We start from the raw sequence: 22,868 nt of genomic DNA on the forward strand, positions 1-22,868 counted from the left end.
GCAGTAAGACTCAGGTGGAAAAGAGAGCCATTGGGGAAGGATTCCAAGACCATTTTCCATGTGGAATGTTTGTTCTGCGTTCTGAAAGATTTTTTTTTTTATTTTCTGCCGGTGATCCTTTTATCCTCCCATATAGAGACCAGACTAGAGATGTTTTAAATGGCACCCAGTTCTCTGTGTGGAGCGCTGGTTTGGACTGCAGCCTTAGCAGCCCTGGGCAAAGCCAGTACAGGAGGGGATGCCGGTATGGATAAAAGAGGAGGTGGTTGGGATTATTTAGTCCCCAGCTTCTGTCCGAAGTCCTTGATGGTTTCAGTAGCCTTGTCTGCTGCAGTTCCGATAGCTGCCTGAGTCTGTCGGCTGGCTTCTGTGGCCGCTACAGACAGGCACAGACAGGCACAGACAGGCACAGACAGGCACAGATGGACAAAAAACACATATACCACAAGATGATTCAAGCGTGTGACCATATGTAACAGACCTTGCGCGTTTTTGAAACTGGTGAAAGCCTCCGTGTTCATTGGGATGTGGTGTGCGTGCGTCTGTGTACACTACCTATATTGGTCGTTTCCTTGGAGGACTCTGCCACCTGCTGTACAGCCTCCTCAGCTGCCTGGACTGGAGTCACGGCACAGACATGACCGTTGGTCGTGATTACAACATAATGTCAGCTGTTACGACATGGTTATGAACATATTAACCTTTTTTTTTTTTTTTATGTGATCATTGGAAGACTATATGCAGCATATCATTTATCATTATTGCCTTGGATACAGAAAACGTGTATTAGACCGATGTTTTTCAAAGTGCAGACCAAAAGTTTCTGTTTTGAATTATACTCCAGTTCGTCAAGCAAATGCACTGAGCTAACAAAGTGTGCGTTCAATGGCATTTGTCTAATCGCATGTCGAACAGAAAGTGATTTAAGTCCGTTCCACGTGGTTACTGCTGAAGTCCTCTGACTCCCTGTGTGATGTATGATAGGGTTAATAGCATCAAACCCACCTGCATGCTCTGTGACTCCCTGTGTGATGTCTGATAGGGCTAATAGCATCAAACCCACCTGCATGCTCTGTGACTCCCTGTGTGATGTCTGATAGGGCTAATAGCATCAAACCCACCTGCATGCTCTGTGACCCCCTTGGCAGCTGATTGGGTAGATCCCTTCAGGCCTTCAAAAGACTTCTTAAAAGAGGTCATGGTGTTTTCTTCTCCCCGGTCCTTCGTGCACTGTCTCTTTCCGGTCTTCTGGAAGTGTCCGGATCGCGGCGTGTCCAGGCTGGAGCAGTGAGAGGGACAGTGTGGGGAGTCCAGAGACGAGCAGTTTAATACCCCCAGTCAGAGGCTGACACCGCCAGGCCTGAGGCTGCAGAACCAACTGGCTGGATTAGCCAAACAAAACCCCCCAAAACAGACCAGATCAGACAGGCATCCCAGCTATGGCAGCCAGACGTCAGCAGATTCAAAACAATATGTTCCGTCTGTTGCACATAACAACACAGACACATCAGCACAGACACATTCGACATCGGGGCACAGACACGCAACGGAATCTGAGAAAGGGGAGAGATTGGGACAGAGAGGGAGAGACACAGAGAGAGAGACACAGAGAGAGAGACAAAGAGAGACACAGAGCAAGTCTGAGGGACAGAGAGGGACAGTGAGTGTGTTTTGTAGTCTTGCAACACGTTGGGAGATGTACTGTACACCTGGTTACATTTTGATGCTCTAATAAACAAACAACACTGTTTCTTTTTGTCCACTTTTTAATTTATTTACAGAGTGTGTTGGTCTGGCTTGACACATATACCTTAATATTGACAAGTCCTGCACTTTAAAGCACACATTGATATGACAACCGTTATGATTTCAAGACATAATATACTGACTTTAACGTGTTCAAATCTGCAGTAGACACAAACACACGAACATGTACAGTTTGTCAATTTCTAACACATAAATCCACCGGAAATACATTTCACAAGCAACTATAAAGACAATGTATAAAACTCTTACTTGAAAAACATTAAATAAACAACTTGCTTTAAAAGTAAATGCAAGAGAGACCCCACCGACAGGCATTTGACCACATGTAAAATAACATCATCGATAGTAATCAGTTTGCAGCCGGACATAATTTACTTCTTCCACTCTCAACATCGTTGTTGGGAAGATGAGAATAAAACATCTATTCTAATCGCACATTTATAAATACAGAAAGACACAAAGAGATCACATCCCAGCCCGGCCCAGCCCAGCTCTGCCGTCTCATTCCATTGGGAGGGAATCAAGGGAACGAGACAAAGAGGGCATGGGTGTGGACCGGAGTCTTGTACACCTCAAGAAAACAACTACACCAACCCAACACAATTAGAGAAGTAACATGACATTTACAATATAGTATCGATCAATCATCATAAAACATTTGTCTTGAAGAAGGAAGAACATTTTTGTATGGTTGGTTGGTTTTGTACTTTTTTTTTTTTGCAACGGGATTTTTATTTTTTTATTATTAGTTTCAGCATTTGTCCTTTTTATTGTAGTAAACGTGATTATTGTGCTGCTGGTTGGATGGAGATTTGGAAGGATGGTTTTATGCTTCTGGTTCGTAGTCCTGGCTCTGTTCCTTGGAGAGAGGCAAGAGGGACAAAGCTCAGAGAGAGGAAGACAAATGGCAACCTATGACCTACCTGGGCCGCACAAACACAGGTCAAAAGCAATGCTCTACACATAGAGAAGCAGCGGTGGTCACTACCATTAGGCAAGGTAGACAGCCGCCTATGTCCCCAGAAGGCCCAGGGCCATAGAAAATTCTGATAAAAATATAATGATACATAGATTTTTTACTCAAAATGATACTCAAATTAAATCATGCCATCTAATGCATTATTTATGTTTGAGACCAAACACCCATTTCTTGGACTCAAATGGTCTCTCCTATATTGTTTCTCACGCAGCAGTCCAAAAGATGTTAGGTAGCTTACTCACTCAGCCTGAGCCTGCTACACTACACAAGAGATGGACAGCAATTTTTTTTAAATATGAAACATTCACGGTTGACTGGGGCAGAAAGAAGGAGGAAAATAACGTTAGCGTCCATAACAGTAGCAGCTTAGTGGCTGCGGCTACTATTTGTGTCATATGTGAATAGCTTAACGACTGAGGCTATTACTGAATATGACGGTTTGACAGTCGCATAAGAAAGTGCTATCCCTGACCTGGAACATCACGAACGGCCACCAGACGGAGGTTAAGAAGACTCTGATTCAATTCCATCATGACGTTCTTCAAACACCACACATTTCGATTATAACGGCACCAATGTTGATTACGGCTGCGATAGCAACCACAAATTAGTGCTGCTGATCACAAATAACCAATGTTGATGTTTACCCTCCCTGACAGCGTAGTGACACAGAATATAATGTCTGATCCAGGTACATGTGGCCCTCCCAGCTAAGAGATAAGGAAAGATGCAGCATAGTGAGAAAAGGAAGGTATATGAACGCCCTTGATTGATCATGATTAAGAAACTGCACATTTGGGTAAGTGCTTTGTGCCTCACTGTAGTCGTAGCTTATAAGGCATTATGTACCCTTCAGATAATAATTTTGTAACTAATAGATTTTGTAAGGATTTTTTAACTCTACTGAAAGGGGCAGCAATGCAAGTGTCTTTGGAAGTGGCTGTTCCATTCAATGGTAAAGAAAGAAGGTTTGTTCAATATGTTGCCAGTTTGGCTTTGATAATGACAACAAGGTACAAAATAGATGATGTTGGGGCCTCAACCAGTCTTTGCCAAGGACCCCCAAATCACTATAACCACCACTGGGGAGAGGTGTGGGCATTTTGGTCTCACAGACTTCACACAGGCTGAATAACGAAGGCGACATAAGTGGAGTGGAAGTTGCCAGACATGCTACCAGATGTATCTAACCAGACAGAAATGTAGTTGACGCTTTTATCTTACATAATTGATTGCATACGCGCATACGTTTTATACGGGATGTTTTCAACCTGGCGGTATGAGGGTTGGATTGGAAATATCACCAGGACCCCAGGTTTAACACCCCTCCTCTTATCATAACTGCCATGGGGTCTATAGAGTCAGGACCCTGTTTAATGCCCCATCCAAAATTGGTCCCATCTAATGACCCCTTCACTGCCATGGGGGCACTGGGATATGATATGAAAATGGTAATGAGGACACGGTGTTCTCCATTAGCCTAATAGCACAGGGACAATTTACATTACACTAACATCAGTACAGCGTCTTGGTGCGAGCGCCTTAGTGTTGGGTGTGCTGGAGCCCCGGTTTGAGACCTGGTCGATGCTACCCCACACCAGCATATTCCCCCCACAATAATGTTATCAGTATCCCTCCTGTGTCATGACTCCCTCTCACCACCTGGGGGCAGTGCTACTTAACAGGAGCTGTAACCGCAGCCACAAGGACACAGCAGTGATGGCCGAGGCAGTGCTCTCTGCTAGTTCAGCAGCCAAGTATAGCATCTTTTAGCAGCCTCTATTGGTCACATATGGCTGCCTTTCATACAATTGAATCCCTGAAAAACAATGGCCGTGTAATCATTTTGATACACATAACAACCGCTTCCCTGTGCAGGGATGGTGTTTGAAGCTACAGAGACACTGAAGTACATGTTCACAGCAATGCAGGGAATCCTCTGACGCTGCCCATAATGCCTTGCAACTTTGACGTCAGCATCACCACAACCACCACACCCCATTCAGCTAGTGCTGTATCCCAGTGCTTTATAATGGGGGGATGGTGGAGGAATGAATCAGAGAGCGACAGATGAGATGACGGAGGGGGAGGAGGAAAGGGAGGAGAGGAGTGGGGGATGGTGAAGAAGAGAGCGATGTAGAGCAGGGGAAGGGAGCGAGAGGACTGAAGAAAGTGAGAGAGTGGGAGAGCCAGGGAGAGAAGAAAGCTGGAAGAGCAACAGAAAGAAGGTAGAGAAGCCAGAGAAATGGAAGGAGGAAGGATGGGGAAGATCTTCATGAAACATGATATTACGACATTCAGAATTATACGAGCAATTTCACAGAGAGTTTAAATGTCATCCTTTTTTCTATGATGGATTTTTTTTTTCTGTATTATTAATGCAGAAGCAGAATACTATTACAGTGAATAAACCACTAAATTGATCCTGAACTGTTACTTCTATACAAGCTTCTTTGATGCAAAATGTTGTCCCCGAGAAAATTATTTGATTCAGCATTGGTTCCCTGTTGATTTCTTGGCTTCAGATTAAGCCTCACCCCAAAAAAACTCAGCCTCTTACACACAATGACACATTCATGCACACACACGCACACACACACTCAAACACACACATATCATTCCACTGTATATTTCTGTGTAGTGTGTCTTTTCTACATGTGTATTGTGTGTGTATAGTGTGTGTAATGTGTGGTCCCTCCTACCTGCTGGTTCTCGTCGTATGTTTCTCCCTCCAGCTGTTCTCCCTGGGCCGCTCCTTCCATGGCTTCCTGTCCATACTCCTCCGGCTACACACACACACACACACACACACACACACATACATATATACAAACAAACAAACACACACACACACACACAAACGTTATAAAAATGTGTTTTTTAATAATAATTGTAAAAATAAAAACAGATCTTACATCACTATTCTCATTTTATGTACTATATAAATTCATGTATTTATCCTTTTTTATATTTGAGATGATTTATAACATTTTACAAGAGTAACTGTGTATGTACAGTAGTTTTGATACCTGATAATAACAGGAAATTACCCAGCCTACCGGACTACAGTTTGGGAGTATGAACTACACCTAGTAGACAGGCTCTGTTCTGCATTGAGATGTATCAGATAAGGCAGGTAATAACTTAAGAACAGAGCCAGGCAATACACTCATCAAGACATTTCACCATCAAGTAAGCCCACCCCCTGGTTACTGTTGCTAACTAACACTCACCAAGACCTTTCACCCTCAAGTAAAGTCCACCCCCTGGATACTGTTGCTAACTCAAACACTCATCAAGACATGTCACCACTTACTAAACCCCACCCCCTGGATATAGTTGCTAACTCTAACACTAATCAGGACAATTAGGTCACAGTAAAGAGAAGGATATAATCCCTGTGTCACTGATACTCTATTAAGACCAAAACTGCACTCTATCCCCTTTATAGTACACTACTGTTCAACAGGACTCTGATGAAATAAGGTGGCATTTGGAATGCCGTTCTGTTTTTACTGATCGCCCGCAAATCCTATTATCAAGGAATGGGTCTCCAAGTTTACCCTTGTTTACACTATAGGGCAGTACTTTTGGCTCTGAACACGCAACTGCCTTAAAACTGTGTACTACACTCCAGCACACTATGTATAATATAGGGAAAAGAGCGCAATTTTGGACCCACATTCAGCCTCTGCTGGCACTGGAGTGGTCACATTGAATTGACTTGACTGGACTCTTTGGAACAGCCTCAAGGAGCATGCGATCATGGTTTAAAGCAAATCTGACCAAGCATTCTCTGAATACACACAAGATTACAGCACTCTGAAGTCTAACTAGATTACTGTATTTATCTACTAGTAGCAGTAGTAGTTCAAGCAGTAGTAGTAATATAATATGCAGTAGTAGTAGTAGTAGTAGTAGTAGTAGTAGTACAAGCAGTAGTAGTAATATAATATGCACTAGTAGCAGTAGTAGTAGTAGTTGTAGTAGTTGTAGTAGTAGTACTAGTAGTATTTGTTGTATTAGTGATGGTAGTAGTAGTGGTACCCTGGACTGGCTGGGGTTAATATAGACCAGGTCTGGCTGGGGTTAATATAGATCTGGACTGACTGGGGTTAATATAGACCTGGCCTGGCTGGGGTTAATATAGACCTGGCCTGGCTGGGGTTAATATAGACCAGTCCTGGCTGGGGTTAATATAGACCTGGCCTGGTTGGGGTTAATATAGACCAGGCCTGGATGTGGTTAAAATAGACCTGGACTCACTGGGGTTACTATAGACCTGGACTGGCTGGGGTTAATATAGACCTGGACTGGCTGGGGTTAATACAGACCAGGCCTGGCTGGGGTTAATATAGACCTGGAGCCTGTACTAGTTACAGGACAGGATAACAGCGGTCAGGTTGACGAGGTGGCTATAAAGATGTCTATATGGTGAGTAATACCAGAACACAGTATGCTGGGTCAAGGGCTAGTATTCACTGGGGATAAAGAGGATGAGTCACATGGCTGACTTGTTGTGTGGAGGTTTTCTGGGTTTAATTCAACACTTAGTCCCAATGTCAAAGAACAAGGAAATCAACCCAGCCCCCACCATCTTTGAGGAAACAGGCATTTACATATAACCTCCCTCAGCCACACATTCACTCTCACACACACATACATATAACCTGTTTCTTACTGTCTTTTAACTGATAGTAAACCGACTGTTATGACATTGAGCAAGGTCGCCCGGGGGCGGCAGTGGGAGGAGAGGAGTGGAGGAGAGAGAGAGGAGGACATGAGGGGAGAGAACAGGAGGTGGGGAGAGGATTCTGCTGTCTGGACACGGATGCTGACTGACTGACCCCAGAGCTCCACCACAGGTCTTGGGTTGTCTTGCTACCAGCATTGTGTCAACGTGATGTTCTAAGTGCTACACCAGAAACCCAAGACCTTCTTTCGTACTTATTTCCATTCACAAAGCAGAATGCATGTGTGACTCAGCCCTAAATTTAACCTCTGTAGTAAGTAATTCACAGGCCTATCAATGGCTCAAGTTTAGCTCTAGGGTAAATTACTGGCTGACTGATTGACTTGCTAACTGACTGTATGTTTGGTTGGCTGACTGAATAACTGACTGTCTGGTTGACTGAATAACTGACTGACTGTTTGGCTGGCTGACTGAATAACTGACTGACTGGTTGGCTGGCTGGCTGACTGAATAACTGACTGACTGGTTGGCTGGCTGACTGACTGAATAACTGACTGACTGGTTGGCTGACTGAATGACTGTCTGGTTGGCTGGCTGACTGAATAACTGACTGACTGGTTGGCTGACTGAATGACTGTCTGGTTGGCTGGCTGACTGAATAACTGACTGACTGGTTGGCTGGCTGACTGACTGAATAACTGATTGACTGGTTGGCTGACTGACTGGTTGGCTGACTGAATAACTGACAGACTCACTGGCTAACTGACAGAATGATATTTGAATGTGTTGCTAGCTGGTTAACATTTGCTTTAAGGCAAGCTGGTTAAAGTTAGCTGAAAGGCTAGGTAGTTAATGTTAGCTGCAAGACTAGTGACCACAACATGGCTAGCCAGATAAATTAACTGTGCTAACCTTTAGCCCCTAGAACAGGAAGCTTTTAAATGATTTTATTTTTTACATTTGTTCTTACATTTTTGTGTGTATGTCCATCTTTGTGTGTGTGTCTGTGTGTGAGGGGCATGACATTCATACATTGATGTCAGACGGGAACTCCTCCTTTTTTCCGAGGCCTGTGGCTGCCGCAATGTTCCCCATGGCTCCACCTGCAAGGTCCTTAGCTGCAACACCACACACACACACAAACATGCATACACACACACACACAAATACACAAAAACACATAGCATTGTTACTTGAGTAAGATATCTAACCCAAACTGAGTATATTTAATGTGACAGGCCCCATGCACCATTTGCTGGTTTAAAAGTGGAAGTCAAATTCCGGTTGCACCTTGTGTTCTTTAGTACCCCTGCTGGCCATTACCAGTCTAATCCCCTTTGATGTTTGGACTAGAAACAGATCACTTCCCTGTGACTGGTAGGTGACTAACACGGTTCTCAAATGCCTTTTCTTTTCAAAGTGCACTGCTTTTGACTAGAGCTCTTCTGATTTGGTCCTAGCCAAAAATATACAGCACTTTATAGAAGGGAACTGTTGTTAAGCTGTAGCAGTGATAACCTGTTAATGAAGCAGTGATATCACCTGTAACACTAAAGCAGTGATATTACCTGTTAATGAACAGGTGATATCACCTATTTAAGAGTAAATAGTATCTTACCTGACCCAACACCATCTTTGGCCTTGGTACCTACAGAGGAAGAAAAACATGTCATCCCCTTTAAATACTACTTTATCTATATTTTGATAAATAGCAACATTCACACCTTAGGAACATTTAAAGTAACTGCCCAGTGTTTCCAGGTGTCAATGAAATAGTCTGTAATTTCAGTGTAAGTGAAAAGGTTTTTAATTAAAGATATTAAAATGCAGATTTTCTGTTTTGGAATGTTACGAATAGATTAATGATTTGCCAGCTCAAGATAAGCCTTCTCAAGACTGCAGATTGGCCCGTTTTAAACTCCTCAGGAAGACAATGTTGTCACACTAAGCAATTTTTCAGTTGAGGAGGGCTTTTAAAGGGACTGTATTTTGGTATATCTTAACAGAACATGAACTTTTAAAAGTGAGATTCTCCTGTTCTTCAACATATGTCTACACACATACACACACACATACACACATACATACATACTTGCAAGCGTGTGTACACGTGCATACTTGCACGCTAGCATAGCTAACCTAAATGTAGACTAGTTTGGCTGGGGGTTGGTGGGGAGAATCATCAGCATTCCCCACGACATTCCTTTCCCCAACATGTGAAATTACGGAGGTGTCCCGTCGTCCACTTTACTGCATCTATTGCCTTGGATGCAATTAATAACATCATGACTGCCATGGAAATGTAGCCTCTCGTGTCACAATGCTCTCCAGCGGTTCGAAAAATCTGAATTACCAAAATGACATATGTTTGAAAGACCTCTTTCATTCACAGCAAAACTACCAGTTTAGAGTGGACCAGCCGCATATCAACAGACTGGCCCATCTGGTGTGCGGTCCAAACAGTCCTACTGCCTGTCTGATCCTGTCGTTAGTGCTTACCAATTCAACAAAACTACTGCTATAATGCTATACTGTCTCTTCCAGTCCCCCGAGGGCCACTAACTGACCATGGAGCTGAGGAGAAAGAGGAGTGGTGGGGAAGGATAAATCTCTTTGAAAAGAAGAGCCCCTGAGCAAGAAAAACAGTGATAGTGAGAGAGAGATGTTAAGAGAGAAAGAGAAATTAAGAGATTCAGATAGATGGAAGGAAAAGCAGCTGGTTCAATTAAAAACCTTGCAGAATGGAAGGCTTTACTGTGAAGTCCTGGCAGAAGCCAAAGAGCTATACTCTACTGTGAAGTCCTGGCAGAAGCCAAAGAGCTATACTTTACTGTGAAGTCCTGGCAGAAGCCAAAGAGCTATACTCTACTGTGAAGTCCTGGCAGAAGCCAAAGAGCTATACTCTACTGTGAAGTCCTGGCAGAAGCCAAAGAGCTATACTCTACTGTGAAGTCCTGGTGGAAGCCAAAGACATATACTCTACTGTGAAGTCCTGGCAGAAGCCAAGGAGCTATACTCTACTGTGAAGTCCTGGTGGAAACAGACACGTATGAATGAGCTCTATACTTTCTTATTTTCTTTGGTTTTGTTAGAGCTCTTTCTGCAATGGTGGAAAAACAAAAACGGTGAGTTTTAATGAAAGGTTTGAAACTAACAGTATTCTACTATGATAGCTCAAGTCCCCAGCAAGCAGTAGACATCTTAAGAAAGTCCATGCGATCCTTAAGGTGTTTTAAGGAGTTAGGAAATCCAGGGAACATCCTAAAGAGTAAGTCCTCCCCACTTCTCTACTCTCCCCTCCTCTCCTCATCCCCTCCCCTACTCGCCAGTTCTCTCCTGACCACTCCTCACTCCACCTCCCTTCTCCCTTCCTCACCCGTCCCCTCCTGTCCTCTGTTGCAGACTGGGTGGGCGGTCTACAGCAGCAGTGTCGCAAGGGGTTTGTAGACCAATCAGCTACGTTACAGGACTAGTCTGAAAGGGTAGTATGATATGTGGTGTTGTAATGATGATGAGAAAGATGTTCACGCTAGTCAGAACAACAGGGTGGTGGTGCTAGACAGACAGACAGACAAAGTGGTGGTGCTAGACAGACAGACAGACAAAGTGGTGGTGTTAGGCAGACAGACAGACAAAGTGGTGGTGCTAGACAGACAGACAGACAAAGTGGTGGTGCTAGACAGACAGACAGACAAAGTGGTGGTGCTAGACAGACAGACAGACAAAGTGGTGGTGCTAGACAGACAGACAGACAAAGTGGTGGTGCTAGACAGACAGACAGACAAAGTGGTGGTGCTAGACAGACAGACAGACAAAGTGGTGGTGCTAGACAGACAGACAGACAAAGTGGTGGTGCTAGACAGACAGACAGACAAAGTGGTGGTGCTAGACAGACAGACAGACAAGGTGGTGGTGTTAGACAGACAGACAGACAAAGTGGTGGAGTTAGACAGACAGACAGACAAAGTGGTGGTGTTAGGCAGACAGACAGACAAAGTGGTGGAGTTAGACAGACAGACAGACAAAGTGGTGGTGTTAGGCAGACAGACAGACAAAGTGGTGGAATTAGACAGATGCACAGACAGACAGATTGGGTGGTGGTGTTAGACAGATGCACAGACAGACAGATTGGGTGGTGGTGTTATACAGATGCACAGACAGACAGATTGCGTGGTGGTTCCAGCTAGATATCTGGGGTAATTGGATCTCGGGTCACTAGAGAGTGGGAGAGCCTCAGAATAGAGAATAAGGCTGTGAATTTTTTTCTAAGTCTGTAAAACATTGAGACAGGATGTAAGAGCAGTGAAACACATCACAATAACAGAAGTAAATCTGTGGCCCTTGTGACCAATTTAAGATTAGGTTACTAAGCTAGAGGGTGCCAGAAGACTAGTATAGTATACATATCATACTTCCCTGAGAAAAGCAGATGAAGCCGTTTGGTTTGATCATGTCAGATCCATACAATAAATACTCTACACTTTAAAGCATATTCTTTGGCTGGTGATATCCAACACCAATCAATACTATTCTATATTGTAGCTATATTTGTCTTACTACTGTCCTACAACCTACTCATGGATTAATATACTTTATAGGTACAGTCTGTTCAGCACTCCTCTGTCAACAGCCAATTAAACAGTTCTAGAAGTCCTCTTTGGGCTCCCCTGGAAATGGTTTCCCACTGTCCCTCCCTGACTCACACACACACACACACACACACACTCACACACACACACACACACACACACACACACACACACACACACACACACACACACACACACACAAACACACACACACTGACTCACAATCTGTCACCATGCAATTCAGAGGATACACTGACATGTGGCTAAACTGAAGCATGCTGTCCTCACCCCTAGCACCCATGCCCCCTCCCCCTCCCCTCCCCCACCTCCCACCTCCTAGCTGCATTACCCATGTGGGTCAAGTTAGAAGAGCTGTTAGTAGACATACATGATGAAGATATGAAGATATGTTGAGCAAAATCTCAAAACCCAGAACCAAGCCTTGTGTCACAAGAGAATAGTTTTACCATTACTTTGTCCCCACTGGGTCAGTAATGGTATTGATTTGGTTGAGTGATTATATGGGGCCTTCATATAACATCACTGCCAAACATCCTTACATACATCTGTATAATCCATAAAAGCATACAAAATACCTTCATATAGAGAAAATGCAGTTTATCTAGGCAGTGAGGGATACATTTTGCATTAACAACTTCAAAGAAAAGTCATACTATCATAGTAAAACGGATGACAAAAAATACCCCACCCCTGTTCCAACCAATCAAGGCAACGCGCAATTGTCTCTGGACCTATAGCCTTGCATTATGGGTTTTTCTATAGAAACGTTCTCGAAGCTCATTGGTCCCCATAGCTATCAAGCAATAGCTGTTGGGCGCTTCAGTGCACGACGCGCTCGCTCAGCAGGCGCTCGTGATATGCATTAATTACATTGAAACCGGGGACCTTCGTGGGGATCGGAGAATCCATTTCAGATTCATTTCGGTATAACGGTTGTTCTTACCGATAAACATGGCGCCTTCTTTAGTCTTTTCGGCTGCCAGAGCGGCTCCTTCCTTGGTCTTCTCCGCGGCCATAGCCATGCCGTCTTTGGCTTTAGACAAACCCTTCATGAACACATCCATCTCAACCCAGATCCTGGAGATCTGAGGAATGAAAAAATTCCAAATATAACCTTCTACGTTACCTAATCTAAAATGTATGTAATATATTGTAGATTTCTAGTTACACGCTAACGAGTATCCATAGTGTCTTAAAATAGAACTGTCCATGGTCCTGGAAGAGGACGTTTCAATTATTGGGATAACTCTTCATCTGGTATAGTCCTGAAGCTGGGGAGAGGGACGTATGGAATAGGCTACAACACTTAAGCTACATGGCACAGGTAGGAATTAAATGGTAATAGTTCATTGATTGTTTTACGTATCGATTGTAACGAAGAGGGATTTTATCATTGGCCCTACTGCAGTGATACACTCCGTCGTGAGGGATAGCCATGTCGACCAAAAGGACTACTGTTCATGGTCCTGAAAGCGAGGAGATCAATTATGAATTCTTTGTAGGCCTAGGCCAAGTCAGTGAAGTTGTAGGTGGTTGTTGTAAGGCTTTGATTAATTTAAATATAAATACGTGTCTAATAGGGTATACCTCATTTATCTAAACTATCTGTATCCATTCCCCTATTTTTAGGTATTTTCATCGGATACCAGAAATGGAGCCATGTAAGGAAACAGCGCATTTCATTCCACAGTAGTCGTCTGCACCCAGGTCACTAGTGTCTATCACTGCCCGTTATTCTACCGAAAGTCAAACTCTCTTTCAGTGTTCTATTTCCATGGTTCTCCGGTGGGAATATAGACAGAGATAGAGAGTGCGAGTGAGCAAGAGAGCTCGATTGAGAGCGAGAGGTTAACATATTTCAATGAAATGGTTAATTGTGCACGCGCTCATTAATTATTACTCACTTGTAATAGTACTCCCAATGTCTGCGCGAGCCAAAAACAACGAAGTCTGATGTAAAAATATAACCAAGCCTAGCCTACAGGCTCATTTTATTTAATAGAGCCTGGTCTACCGTATGTGGGGGAAGGGGAGAAAACACGGTAGGCTTCGATAAAGGCACGATATCTTCCTATTCAAGGAGTGTACAGGTTTTGTCAATAAATATGTATATTTCCAGACAGGGTAGACTAACCTTTCATTTAAAAATACAACATAGGCACAACATCTTTTTTTCTCGATTTTCATAAAATAAATATTTCAATAAATAAGGTCGCATTGTATTGGAATCTTTATTACTACCTCATTTAGACCTGAATCCCATTATGTTAATGACGTGTCGAGTATAATTTATAAGATAAAAGCAACAATTGCTCTTTCGTTCATTCTGGTTTCCAATTCACAGAGATGGAATTGAACGTGTTGTTTGTATTTAATATACCAGATCAATTACATAATACAGTACAATATTAATATATTTTTGTAAGAATTGTCCCTGCCCTAATAACAGCTTCCCTTTATAATGTCGATATTTGTTTTATCCATATCACCTCCGATCCTATTTTTCTTTCTCTTTGCGACCCCGAGCACTACTATCACGAGAAATTTTATGAAATGCACTTATAGAAGTCATCTTACCTTTTTTTCCCCAAATATTACTTTCCGTATAGCGCTATTGCCAGTTGATTCAAATATCGCTTAAACACGAGCTGCTATCACTGACTGATCGCTAGGTGGGCCTTCCTCTGGATTCTGTCTGCGGACCAATAGGGAGTGACCCCTTCACGCTGCAGCTCGAGAAGACCCACCACGTATCCACCTAGTCATTGATCATTCCAACACGTCAGCGCCGGCTAGTCTTGCCTCTTTGGTTGGCCAAACACTTAACGTATACGTTTCCTGGATGGCCAAACGTGGATAACTGGGAATAAGCTTAGCTTTAATTCAAAAGAGGTCGTCGTGTACGCTGCTTCCTTTTACATTTAAAATGTATTTACTCTGCTGCCATCGTTGTGGAGCACGTATAGAGCCTAGCTTACTGTACGTTTTTGGACAATATTGCTACTGTACCTCTGCCATTTCGCTCTACCTTGTTCGTTGCTATCCTACACTGTAGTCTACATTATGCAATGCTTCTGGAAGATAATGGAAAGAACAGCCTAAACTCAGATCAATGTTAATTAGATCTGATTTGGGGTTTGTGTCACCAAATGAAAAGCCTAACAGTGTCAATGCAAAACTCAAAACATCATCCTCATCATGATTATCATCATCGTGACCGACGTCTCTTCACGACTAAAAATAGAGTAGGCTTTACATGACATCACGAGTAAATATTTTCGTTCGCTACGCACGACCATGCAGTAGTAATTAGTAAGTAGCCTAGTAGTAGTGGTACAAGTAATTGTAATATTAGTAGTTATCCCCCCCCCCCCCCCCCCCCAAAAAAAAGAAAAGAAAACAGCCTTATTCTGTTCAGTGTTTTCCACCTCTATAGGCTACTCTAAATATCCTATTGTTACGTACGGAAATAAATAAGCGTCACTTACATCTTACAGAATGTGCAAGAGGAAGCACATACTCCTCGAATTGGGAATAAAGTAAATGAAGAATGTACTGTTCATTTAGTGTGTTAGTTATTTATTGGATTTTTGGTGGGTTGGGAATAGGCCTAATACTATTGTTTATATAACACTTTAGGAATATACTGTTTATTTAGTGCACTACCAATATACAGTTTATTTCATGCATTACCAATATACTGTTTATTTAGTGCATTACCAATATACAGTTTATTTAGTGCATTACCAATATATTGTTTATTTCATGCATTACCAATATACTATTTATTTAGTGCATTACCTATATACTGTTGGTTAGTGCGTTAGGAATATATAGTGTTGTGCTTGTTTAATTGGTTTTGTCTGTGCACTGTGTGAAAATTGGGAATTAAATTCTGGTATATGTGTGACTGAGGGAAACAAAATAATGGATGGGAAAGAAACGTGTCATGACATCTGGTCACCCAGTAAAAGGATACTGCCTTATTGATTTCTGTGACATTAGAAGAAATGGATGAGATGAGCGTGCAGGCAATGCCCCAGGTGTAACTCTAATATAATCCACCTTCGACCCTACCTGAAGTAAACATCACATAGGCTTACAGAGAAGTTAATTACATCGAAGCTCATTGGGCCTAGGCAACGTTGAAGTTAATACCATCCGCTTAAACTCTGGATCACACATGGATTGACCTGAAAAGAATCATAGCCATCATACAGTGGGGAGAACAAGTATTTGATACACTGCCGATTTTGCAGGTTTTCACACTTACAAAGCATGTAGAGGTCTGACATTTTTATCATAGGTACTCTTCAACTGTGAGTGACGGAATCTAAAACAAAAATCCAGAAAATCACATTGTATGATTTTTAAGTAATACATTTGCATTTTATTGCATGACATAAGTATCTGATACATCAGAAAAGCAGAACATAATATTTGGTACAGAAACCTTTGTTTGCAATTACCGAGATCATACATTTCCTGTAGCTCTTGACCAGGTTTGCACACACTGCAGCAGGGCCCACTCCTCCATACAGATGTTCTCCAGATCCTTCAGGATTCGGGGCTGTCACTGGGCAATACGGACTTTCAGCTCACTTCAAAGATTTTCTATTGGGTCCAGGTCTGGAGACTGGCTAGGCCACACCAGGACCTTGAGAAGCTTTCTTGTGGAGTCACTCCTTAGTTGCCCTGGCTGTGTGTTTCGGGTCGTTGTCATGCTGGAAGACCCAGCCACGACCCATCTTCAATACTCTTACTGAGGGAAGGAGGTTGTTGGCCAAGATCTCACGATACATGACCCCATCCATCCTCCCCTCAATATGGTGCAGTCGTCCTGTCCCCTTTGCAGAAAAGCATTCCTAAAGAATGATGTTTCCACCTCCATGCTTCACAGTTGGGATGGTGTTTTTATCCTTCTTCTTCCTCCAAACACGGCGAGTGGAGTTTAGACCAGAAAGCTCTATTTTTATGTCATCAGACCACATGACCTTCTCCCATTCCTCCTCTGGATCATCCAGATGGTCACTGGCAAACTTCAGATGGGCCTGGACTTGCGCTGGCTTGAGCTGGGGGACCTTGCGTCAACTGCATGATTTTAATCCATGACGGCATAGTGTGTTACTAATGGTTTTCTTTGAGACTGTGGTCCCAGCTCTCTTCAGGTCATTGAAAAGGTCCTGCCGTGTAGTTCTGGGCTGATCCCTCACCTTCCTCATGATCATTGATGCCCTATGAGGTGAGATCTTGCATGGAGCCCCAGACCGAGGGAGATTGACCATCACCTTGAACTTCTTCCATTTTCTAATAATTGCGCCAACAGTTGTTGCCTTCTCACCAAGCTGCTTGCCTATTGTCCTGTAGCCCAGCCTTGTGCAGGTCTAGAATTTTATCCCTGATGTCCTTACACAGCTCTCTGGTCTTGGCCATTGTGGAGAGGTTGGAGTCTGTTTGATTGAGTGTGTGGACAGGAGTCTTTTATACAGGTAACAAGTTCAAACAGGTGCAATTAATACAGGTAATGAGTGGAGAACAGGAGGGCTTCTTAAAGACAAACTAACATGTCTGTGAGAGCTGGAATTCTTACTGGTTGGTAGGTGATCAAATACTTATCTCATGCAATGAAATGCAAATTAATTATTAAAAAATCATACAATGTGATTTTCTGGATTTTTGTTTTAGATTCCGTCTCTCACATTTGAAGTGTACCTATGATAAAAATTACAGACCTCTACATGCTTTGTAAGTAAGAAAACCTGCAAAATCGGCATTGTATCAAATATTTGTTCTCCCCAATGTAACTGCCACAGCCAGGCTGTACAATGTTCAAAGTGCGAAAACAGGGATTCGCAGGTGCAGAACGGGGGGGGGGGGGGGTTGGGACGCTTTTCACGCTGTCCATGGTTCTGAAAGCTATACTTAGTATGGCATCCCAGGCAGTGCTGTTCACGGTACTGTAAAGTAAACTATACTGCAGACCCGAAGGATGGACTCAGGTGGTGCTAAATACAAGTCAAGGGTCCAGGGTCCCTATGTATGAGTATATATATGTTTATGTGTGTGTGTGTATATATACACACACACACACAGTATATATATCGCCTATTTATGTATAGAAGTGCAGCTGAACCTGAGGGGGTTGGGTGCAGTCCATGGGGCTGAATATTTTTTTAACCGCTTGTGGTGCGGAATGAACAGCGCCATCCCCCTGAAGGAGACATCCTGGAAGGATCTCAGGTGGGTCTGAGCTGACAGCGAGCCAAGGCGGTGTTGTCCATGGTGCTGAAAATGTTTACGGTCGCGGCTGCAGGGCGGTAAGTTTTATTGACCTACTATCGAGCAGGAACTGCGATCTGCTGAACCAGCTGAAGCTACAAGAGTCCGTAACTCAGGCCCAGGAAGCTGAATCCATTACAAGTGCTGTATGTACAGCAGTTTATCAATGAAGGGCTGCTCAGTGAATTACTTTCTTGGTCACAGACGCCCTCTGGTGGTATAACTTAGAAATTGCACCAAGCCAATTTTATCTTATTTAACCATTATTTGAAGATGGAGATGGAGAGACTGCTTCACGTTTCTGATGAAGATGAACAGACAAAATGTTCTACATAAAAATATAATGATTAGACCAATAACTCAAGATGACTGATTCTAAACCACATTCCTCACTGTCATCATCTCTGATCTGTGACTTCTCAAGCATGTTGCAGATTTGAACATGACCACTGGTAGAACAATAACTTTGCACTCATGCTTTCCTCGCATTTCTCTGAAAAGAAGATATACTATATATTAGTGTTGTCAAAAATTGAAATAATGAATTGCGACAGACTAATTAATTTATCGGGAGTTAATAGCTATTTTAGAAATTGTCAAAATTTGGCCCTGAATAACAGCAGTAACTTATTTCTAAAGACATACTATGTTTTATTGTAAGACAGCCCTTGAGAATAAGTGCAGGAGCTGTCTTTCTCCAAGTGGTCCATTAGACCAGGTTGTCATGGGTCATGGTCTTTAACGGCCCTTTAACCCATACTTTTCTCCCCTCAAATGAATATGATAACCGGAAGCGTCTACAGGTGCTGGTCATAAAATTAGAATATCATCAAAAAGTTGATTTATTTCAATATTTCCATTCAAAAAGTGAAACTTGTATAATGTATACATTCATTCCACACAGACTGATGTATTTCAATTGTTTATTTATTTTAATTTTGATTATTATAACTGACAACTAATGAAAATCCCAAATTCAGTATCTCAGAAAATTCGAAAATTACTTAAGACCAATACAAAAAAATGATTTTTAGAAATGTTGGCCAACTGAAAAGTATGAACATGAAAAGTATGAGCGTGTACAGCACTCAATACTTAGTTGGGGCTCCTTTTGCCTGAATGACTGCAGCAATGCGGCGTCGCATGGAGTTGATCAGTCTGTGGCACTGCTCAGGTGTTATGAGAGCCCAGGTTGCTCTGATAGTGGCCTTCAGCTCTTCTGCATTGTTGGGTCTGGCGTATCGCATCTTCCTCTTCACAATACCCCATAGATTTTCTACAGGGTTAAGGTCAGGCGAGTTTGCTGGCCAATTAAGAACAGGGATACCATGGTCCTTAAACCAGGTACTGGTAGCTTTGGCACTGTGTGCAGGTGCCAAGTCCTGTTGGAAAATGAAATCTGCATCTGCAAGTTGGTCAGCAGCAGGAAGCATGAAGTGCTCTAAAACTTCCTGGTAGACGGCTGTGTTGACCCTTGGACCTCAGAAAACACAGTGGACCAACACCAGCAGATGACATGGCACCCCAAACCATCACTGACTGTGGAAACTGCACACTGGACTTCAAGCAACGTGGATTCTGTGCCTCTCCTCTCTTCCTCCAGACTCTGGGACCTTGATTTCCAAAGGAAATGCTACATTTACTTTCATCAGAGAACATAACTCAGCAGCAGTCCAGTCCTTTTTGTCTTTAGCCCAGGCGAGAAGGTTCTGACGCTGTGTCTTGTTTAGTGGCTTGACACAAGGAAAGCGACAGCTGAAACCCATGTCTTGCATACGTCTGTGCGTGGTGGTTCTTGAAGCACTGAGTCCAGCTGCAGTCCACTCTTTGTGAATTTCCCCCACATTTATGAATGGGTTTTGTTTCACAATCCTCTCCAGGGTGCGGTTATCCCTATTGCGTGTACACTTTTTTTCTACCACATCTTTTCCTTCCCTTTGCCTCTCTATTAATGTGCTTGGACACAGAGGTCTGTGAACAGCCAGCCTCTTTAGCTATGACCTTTTGTGTCTTGCCCTCCTTGTGCAAGGTGTCAATGGTCGTCTTTTGGACAGCTGTCAAGTTAGCAGTCTTCCCCATGATTGTGTTGCCTACAGAACTAGACTGAGAGACCATTTAAAGGCCTTTGAAGGTGTTTTGAGTTAATTAGCTGATTAGAGTGTGGCACCAGGTGTCTTCAATATTGAACCTTTTCACAATATTCTAATTTTCTGAGATACTGAATTTGGGGTTTTCATTAGTTGTCAGTTATAATCATCAAAATTAAAAGAAATAAACACTTGAAATATATCAGTCTGTGTGGAATGAATGTATACATTAAACAAGTTTCACTTTTTGTGCCCTTGTTCAACACACCAGGTACAATAGCTGCTATGTTAGGCGGGGGGGGGGGGGGGGGTCTTGATCTGGTGGTCCTCCATCCACATCTTGTGGCATGGAACATTGTCCTGCTGGAAAAAAAAATCTCAGAGCTGGGGAACATTGTCAGAGCAGAAGTGAGCAGGTGTTCTTCCAGGATAACCTTGTACATGGCTTGATTCATGCGTCCTTCACAAAGCAACCTGACGCTCACTTTATCCCTCTGCCAGTAAAGCCAGAAGTGACCCCTTCTTTTCCTCACTCAAGGCTTTTCTTTTCAACTCTTGCACTGTACTACTTGCACTGTTTTTGCCATCCAGCTGGTCCTATTGCCACAGTAGTGGTTTTTATACTTTTCCTTGTTAAATTTGATTTGTTTCAGGTAATCACCTAATTAGTACCTCATTAAGTAAAATGAGATGAGCCTGTGTTGGAACTTAACAGACACAGGAATGGCTGCCATACATGTAGAGCTACTGATTTAAGAAAAATTAGGAGTAGGCTCTTAATTTTTTTCAGAGCTGTATATTGAAATAACCAATATATAATATATATAATGATAAAAATAGTAAAATACAAAGCTTTTTTAAATGCCCCAATTTGTCATTTCCTAAATTGCATGAATGTTCTCTGGGAACAGGATAATTACATTAAGATTCCACACAGAGAGGATTTTCATACCTAGGAATCAAGACAACGGTCTCTTTTTTCACCAGCCTACTGGACGCCACTCATCAACCCTCCACCCGCCAAGCCCCCCGCCACCCTGAGCCCCAGCCTCCACCTTCATCCCGTATGCTAGGATTGTTACTGCCGACCTCTCCTTCTGGTGACTCTTTTACTTCAAATCCATTGAGCAGAGTCAGTCGTGGAGGCCATTATTTAATTCCCATCAATCTGTGATATAAAACCTTGACAGGGGCTGAAGCTGCTCCAGGCAGGAGAATTTACAGCCGTTTGGGTTGCAAGTCATTTCCTAGTGACACACACAGTGTCATCAAGACCACGCTGGCTGCCCACCAGGACATTTACTCCACACAGTGTCATCAGGACTACACTGGCTGCCCACCAGGACATTTACTCCATACAGTGTCATCAGGACCACGCCGGCTGCCCACCAGGACATTTACACCACACAGTGTCATCATGACTATACTGGCTGCCCACCAGGACATTTACTCCACACAGTGTCATCATGACTATACTGGCTGCCCACCAGGACATTTACTCCACACAGTGTCACCATGACTATACTGGCTGCCCATCAGGACATTTACTCCACACAGTGTCATCAGGACTACACTGGCTGCCCACCAGGACATTTACTCCACACAGTGTCATCAGGACCACGCCGGCTGCCCACCAGGACATTTACACCACACAGTGTCATCATGACTATACTGGCTGCCCACCAGGACATTTACTCCACACAGTGTCATCAAGACCATACTGGCTGCCCTCCAGGACATTTACTCCACACAGTGTCACCAAGACCATGCTGACTGCCCACCAGAACATTTCTTCCCCACAGTGTCATCAGGACCACGCTGGGACATTTACTCCACTGTGTCATCATGACTATACTGGCTGCCCACCAGGACATTTACTCCACACAGTGTCATCAGGACCATGCCGGCTGCACACCAGGATATATACTCCACACAGTGCCTCAGCTACCAGAGCCATAGCTGCCCCTGCTGTTACCATTTAGCAGAGAGAGATTACAATAGCATCACATGAGGACTGAGGGACTGAACAAAAACTTTGACCCCCAGACCATCAGACTGTTAAACTATGTATCTATCTAACCCCATGTCATCAGACTGTTAAAGTACTGTAACTATCTAACCCCAGACAATCATGTGGGGACCTTAAGAGGAAAGACAAAAAGGGACGTGAACAGGGGGGACATTTAGTGGAAAGACGTAGGGATGAAGGGAAATAGATACAAAGGGGTGACAGTTAATAAAACAGACAGCTGTGCTTGGAAGGACATGTGTTTCATCTAGTCAGGCCCTGTTCTCTCTCTCCCTCCCCTTCCCTCTCCTGGCTCCTTGTTAGTATTCTAGAAAGACAGCAGCCTACCCATCATGCAGCAGATCTAGGACCCAGCTCAAAGTCTTCTAATGTGCTCTCTTTCCTAGTCATTTAAATTGATCACTGATCTCAATCGAATGGACTT

At 43.2% G+C, this 22,868-nt stretch overlaps 1 protein-coding gene across 2 annotated transcripts; it reads right to left on the reverse strand.

The window, feature by feature from the left end:
* Positions 1-2,473: 2,473 nt before the first annotated feature.
* sncb (synuclein, beta) lies at positions 2,474-14,790 on the reverse strand. Of its 2 annotated transcripts, none has more exons than XM_010900149.3 (6): positions 14,627-14,790; positions 12,993-13,134; positions 9,058-9,087; positions 8,472-8,557; positions 5,449-5,532; positions 2,474-2,626 (listed from the first exon to the last, which is right to left on the reverse strand). In XM_010900149.3, the coding sequence occupies exons 2-6, from the start codon at positions 13,111-13,113 to the stop codon at positions 2,594-2,596; spliced, it is 354 nt and encodes a 117-aa protein (XP_010898451.1). In that variant the 5' UTR covers positions 13,114-13,134; positions 14,627-14,790; the 3' UTR covers positions 2,474-2,593. The 2 variants fall into 2 exon arrangements, with proteins under 2 accessions (XP_010898451.1, XP_010898460.1); XM_010900158.4 differs by having other exon boundaries at positions 2,474-2,620; positions 14,627-14,784.
* Positions 14,791-22,868: the final 8,078 nt, after the last annotated feature.

Source organism: Esox lucius, chromosome 4 (genome assembly GCF_011004845.1).
Source record: "Esox lucius isolate fEsoLuc1 chromosome 4, fEsoLuc1.pri, whole genome shotgun sequence".
NCBI classification, from domain to species: domain Eukaryota; kingdom Metazoa; phylum Chordata; class Actinopteri; order Esociformes; family Esocidae; genus Esox; species Esox lucius.

Excerpts from the sequence above, each read along its gene's own strand:
- sncb (XM_010900149.3), bottom strand. The coding sequence starts at position 13,113 with ATGGATGTGTTCATGAAGGGTTTGTCTAAAGCCAAAGACGGCATGGCT. Across the intron at positions 8,558-9,057 it reads CAAAGATGGTGTTGGGTCAG|CTAAGGACCTTGCAGGTGGA; the intron begins GTAAGATACTAT and ends GTGGTGTTGCAG. Across the intron at positions 2,627-5,448 it reads CATACGACGAGAACCAGCAG|GAACAGAGCCAGGACTACGA; the intron begins GTAGGAGGGACC and ends CCTCTCTCCAAG.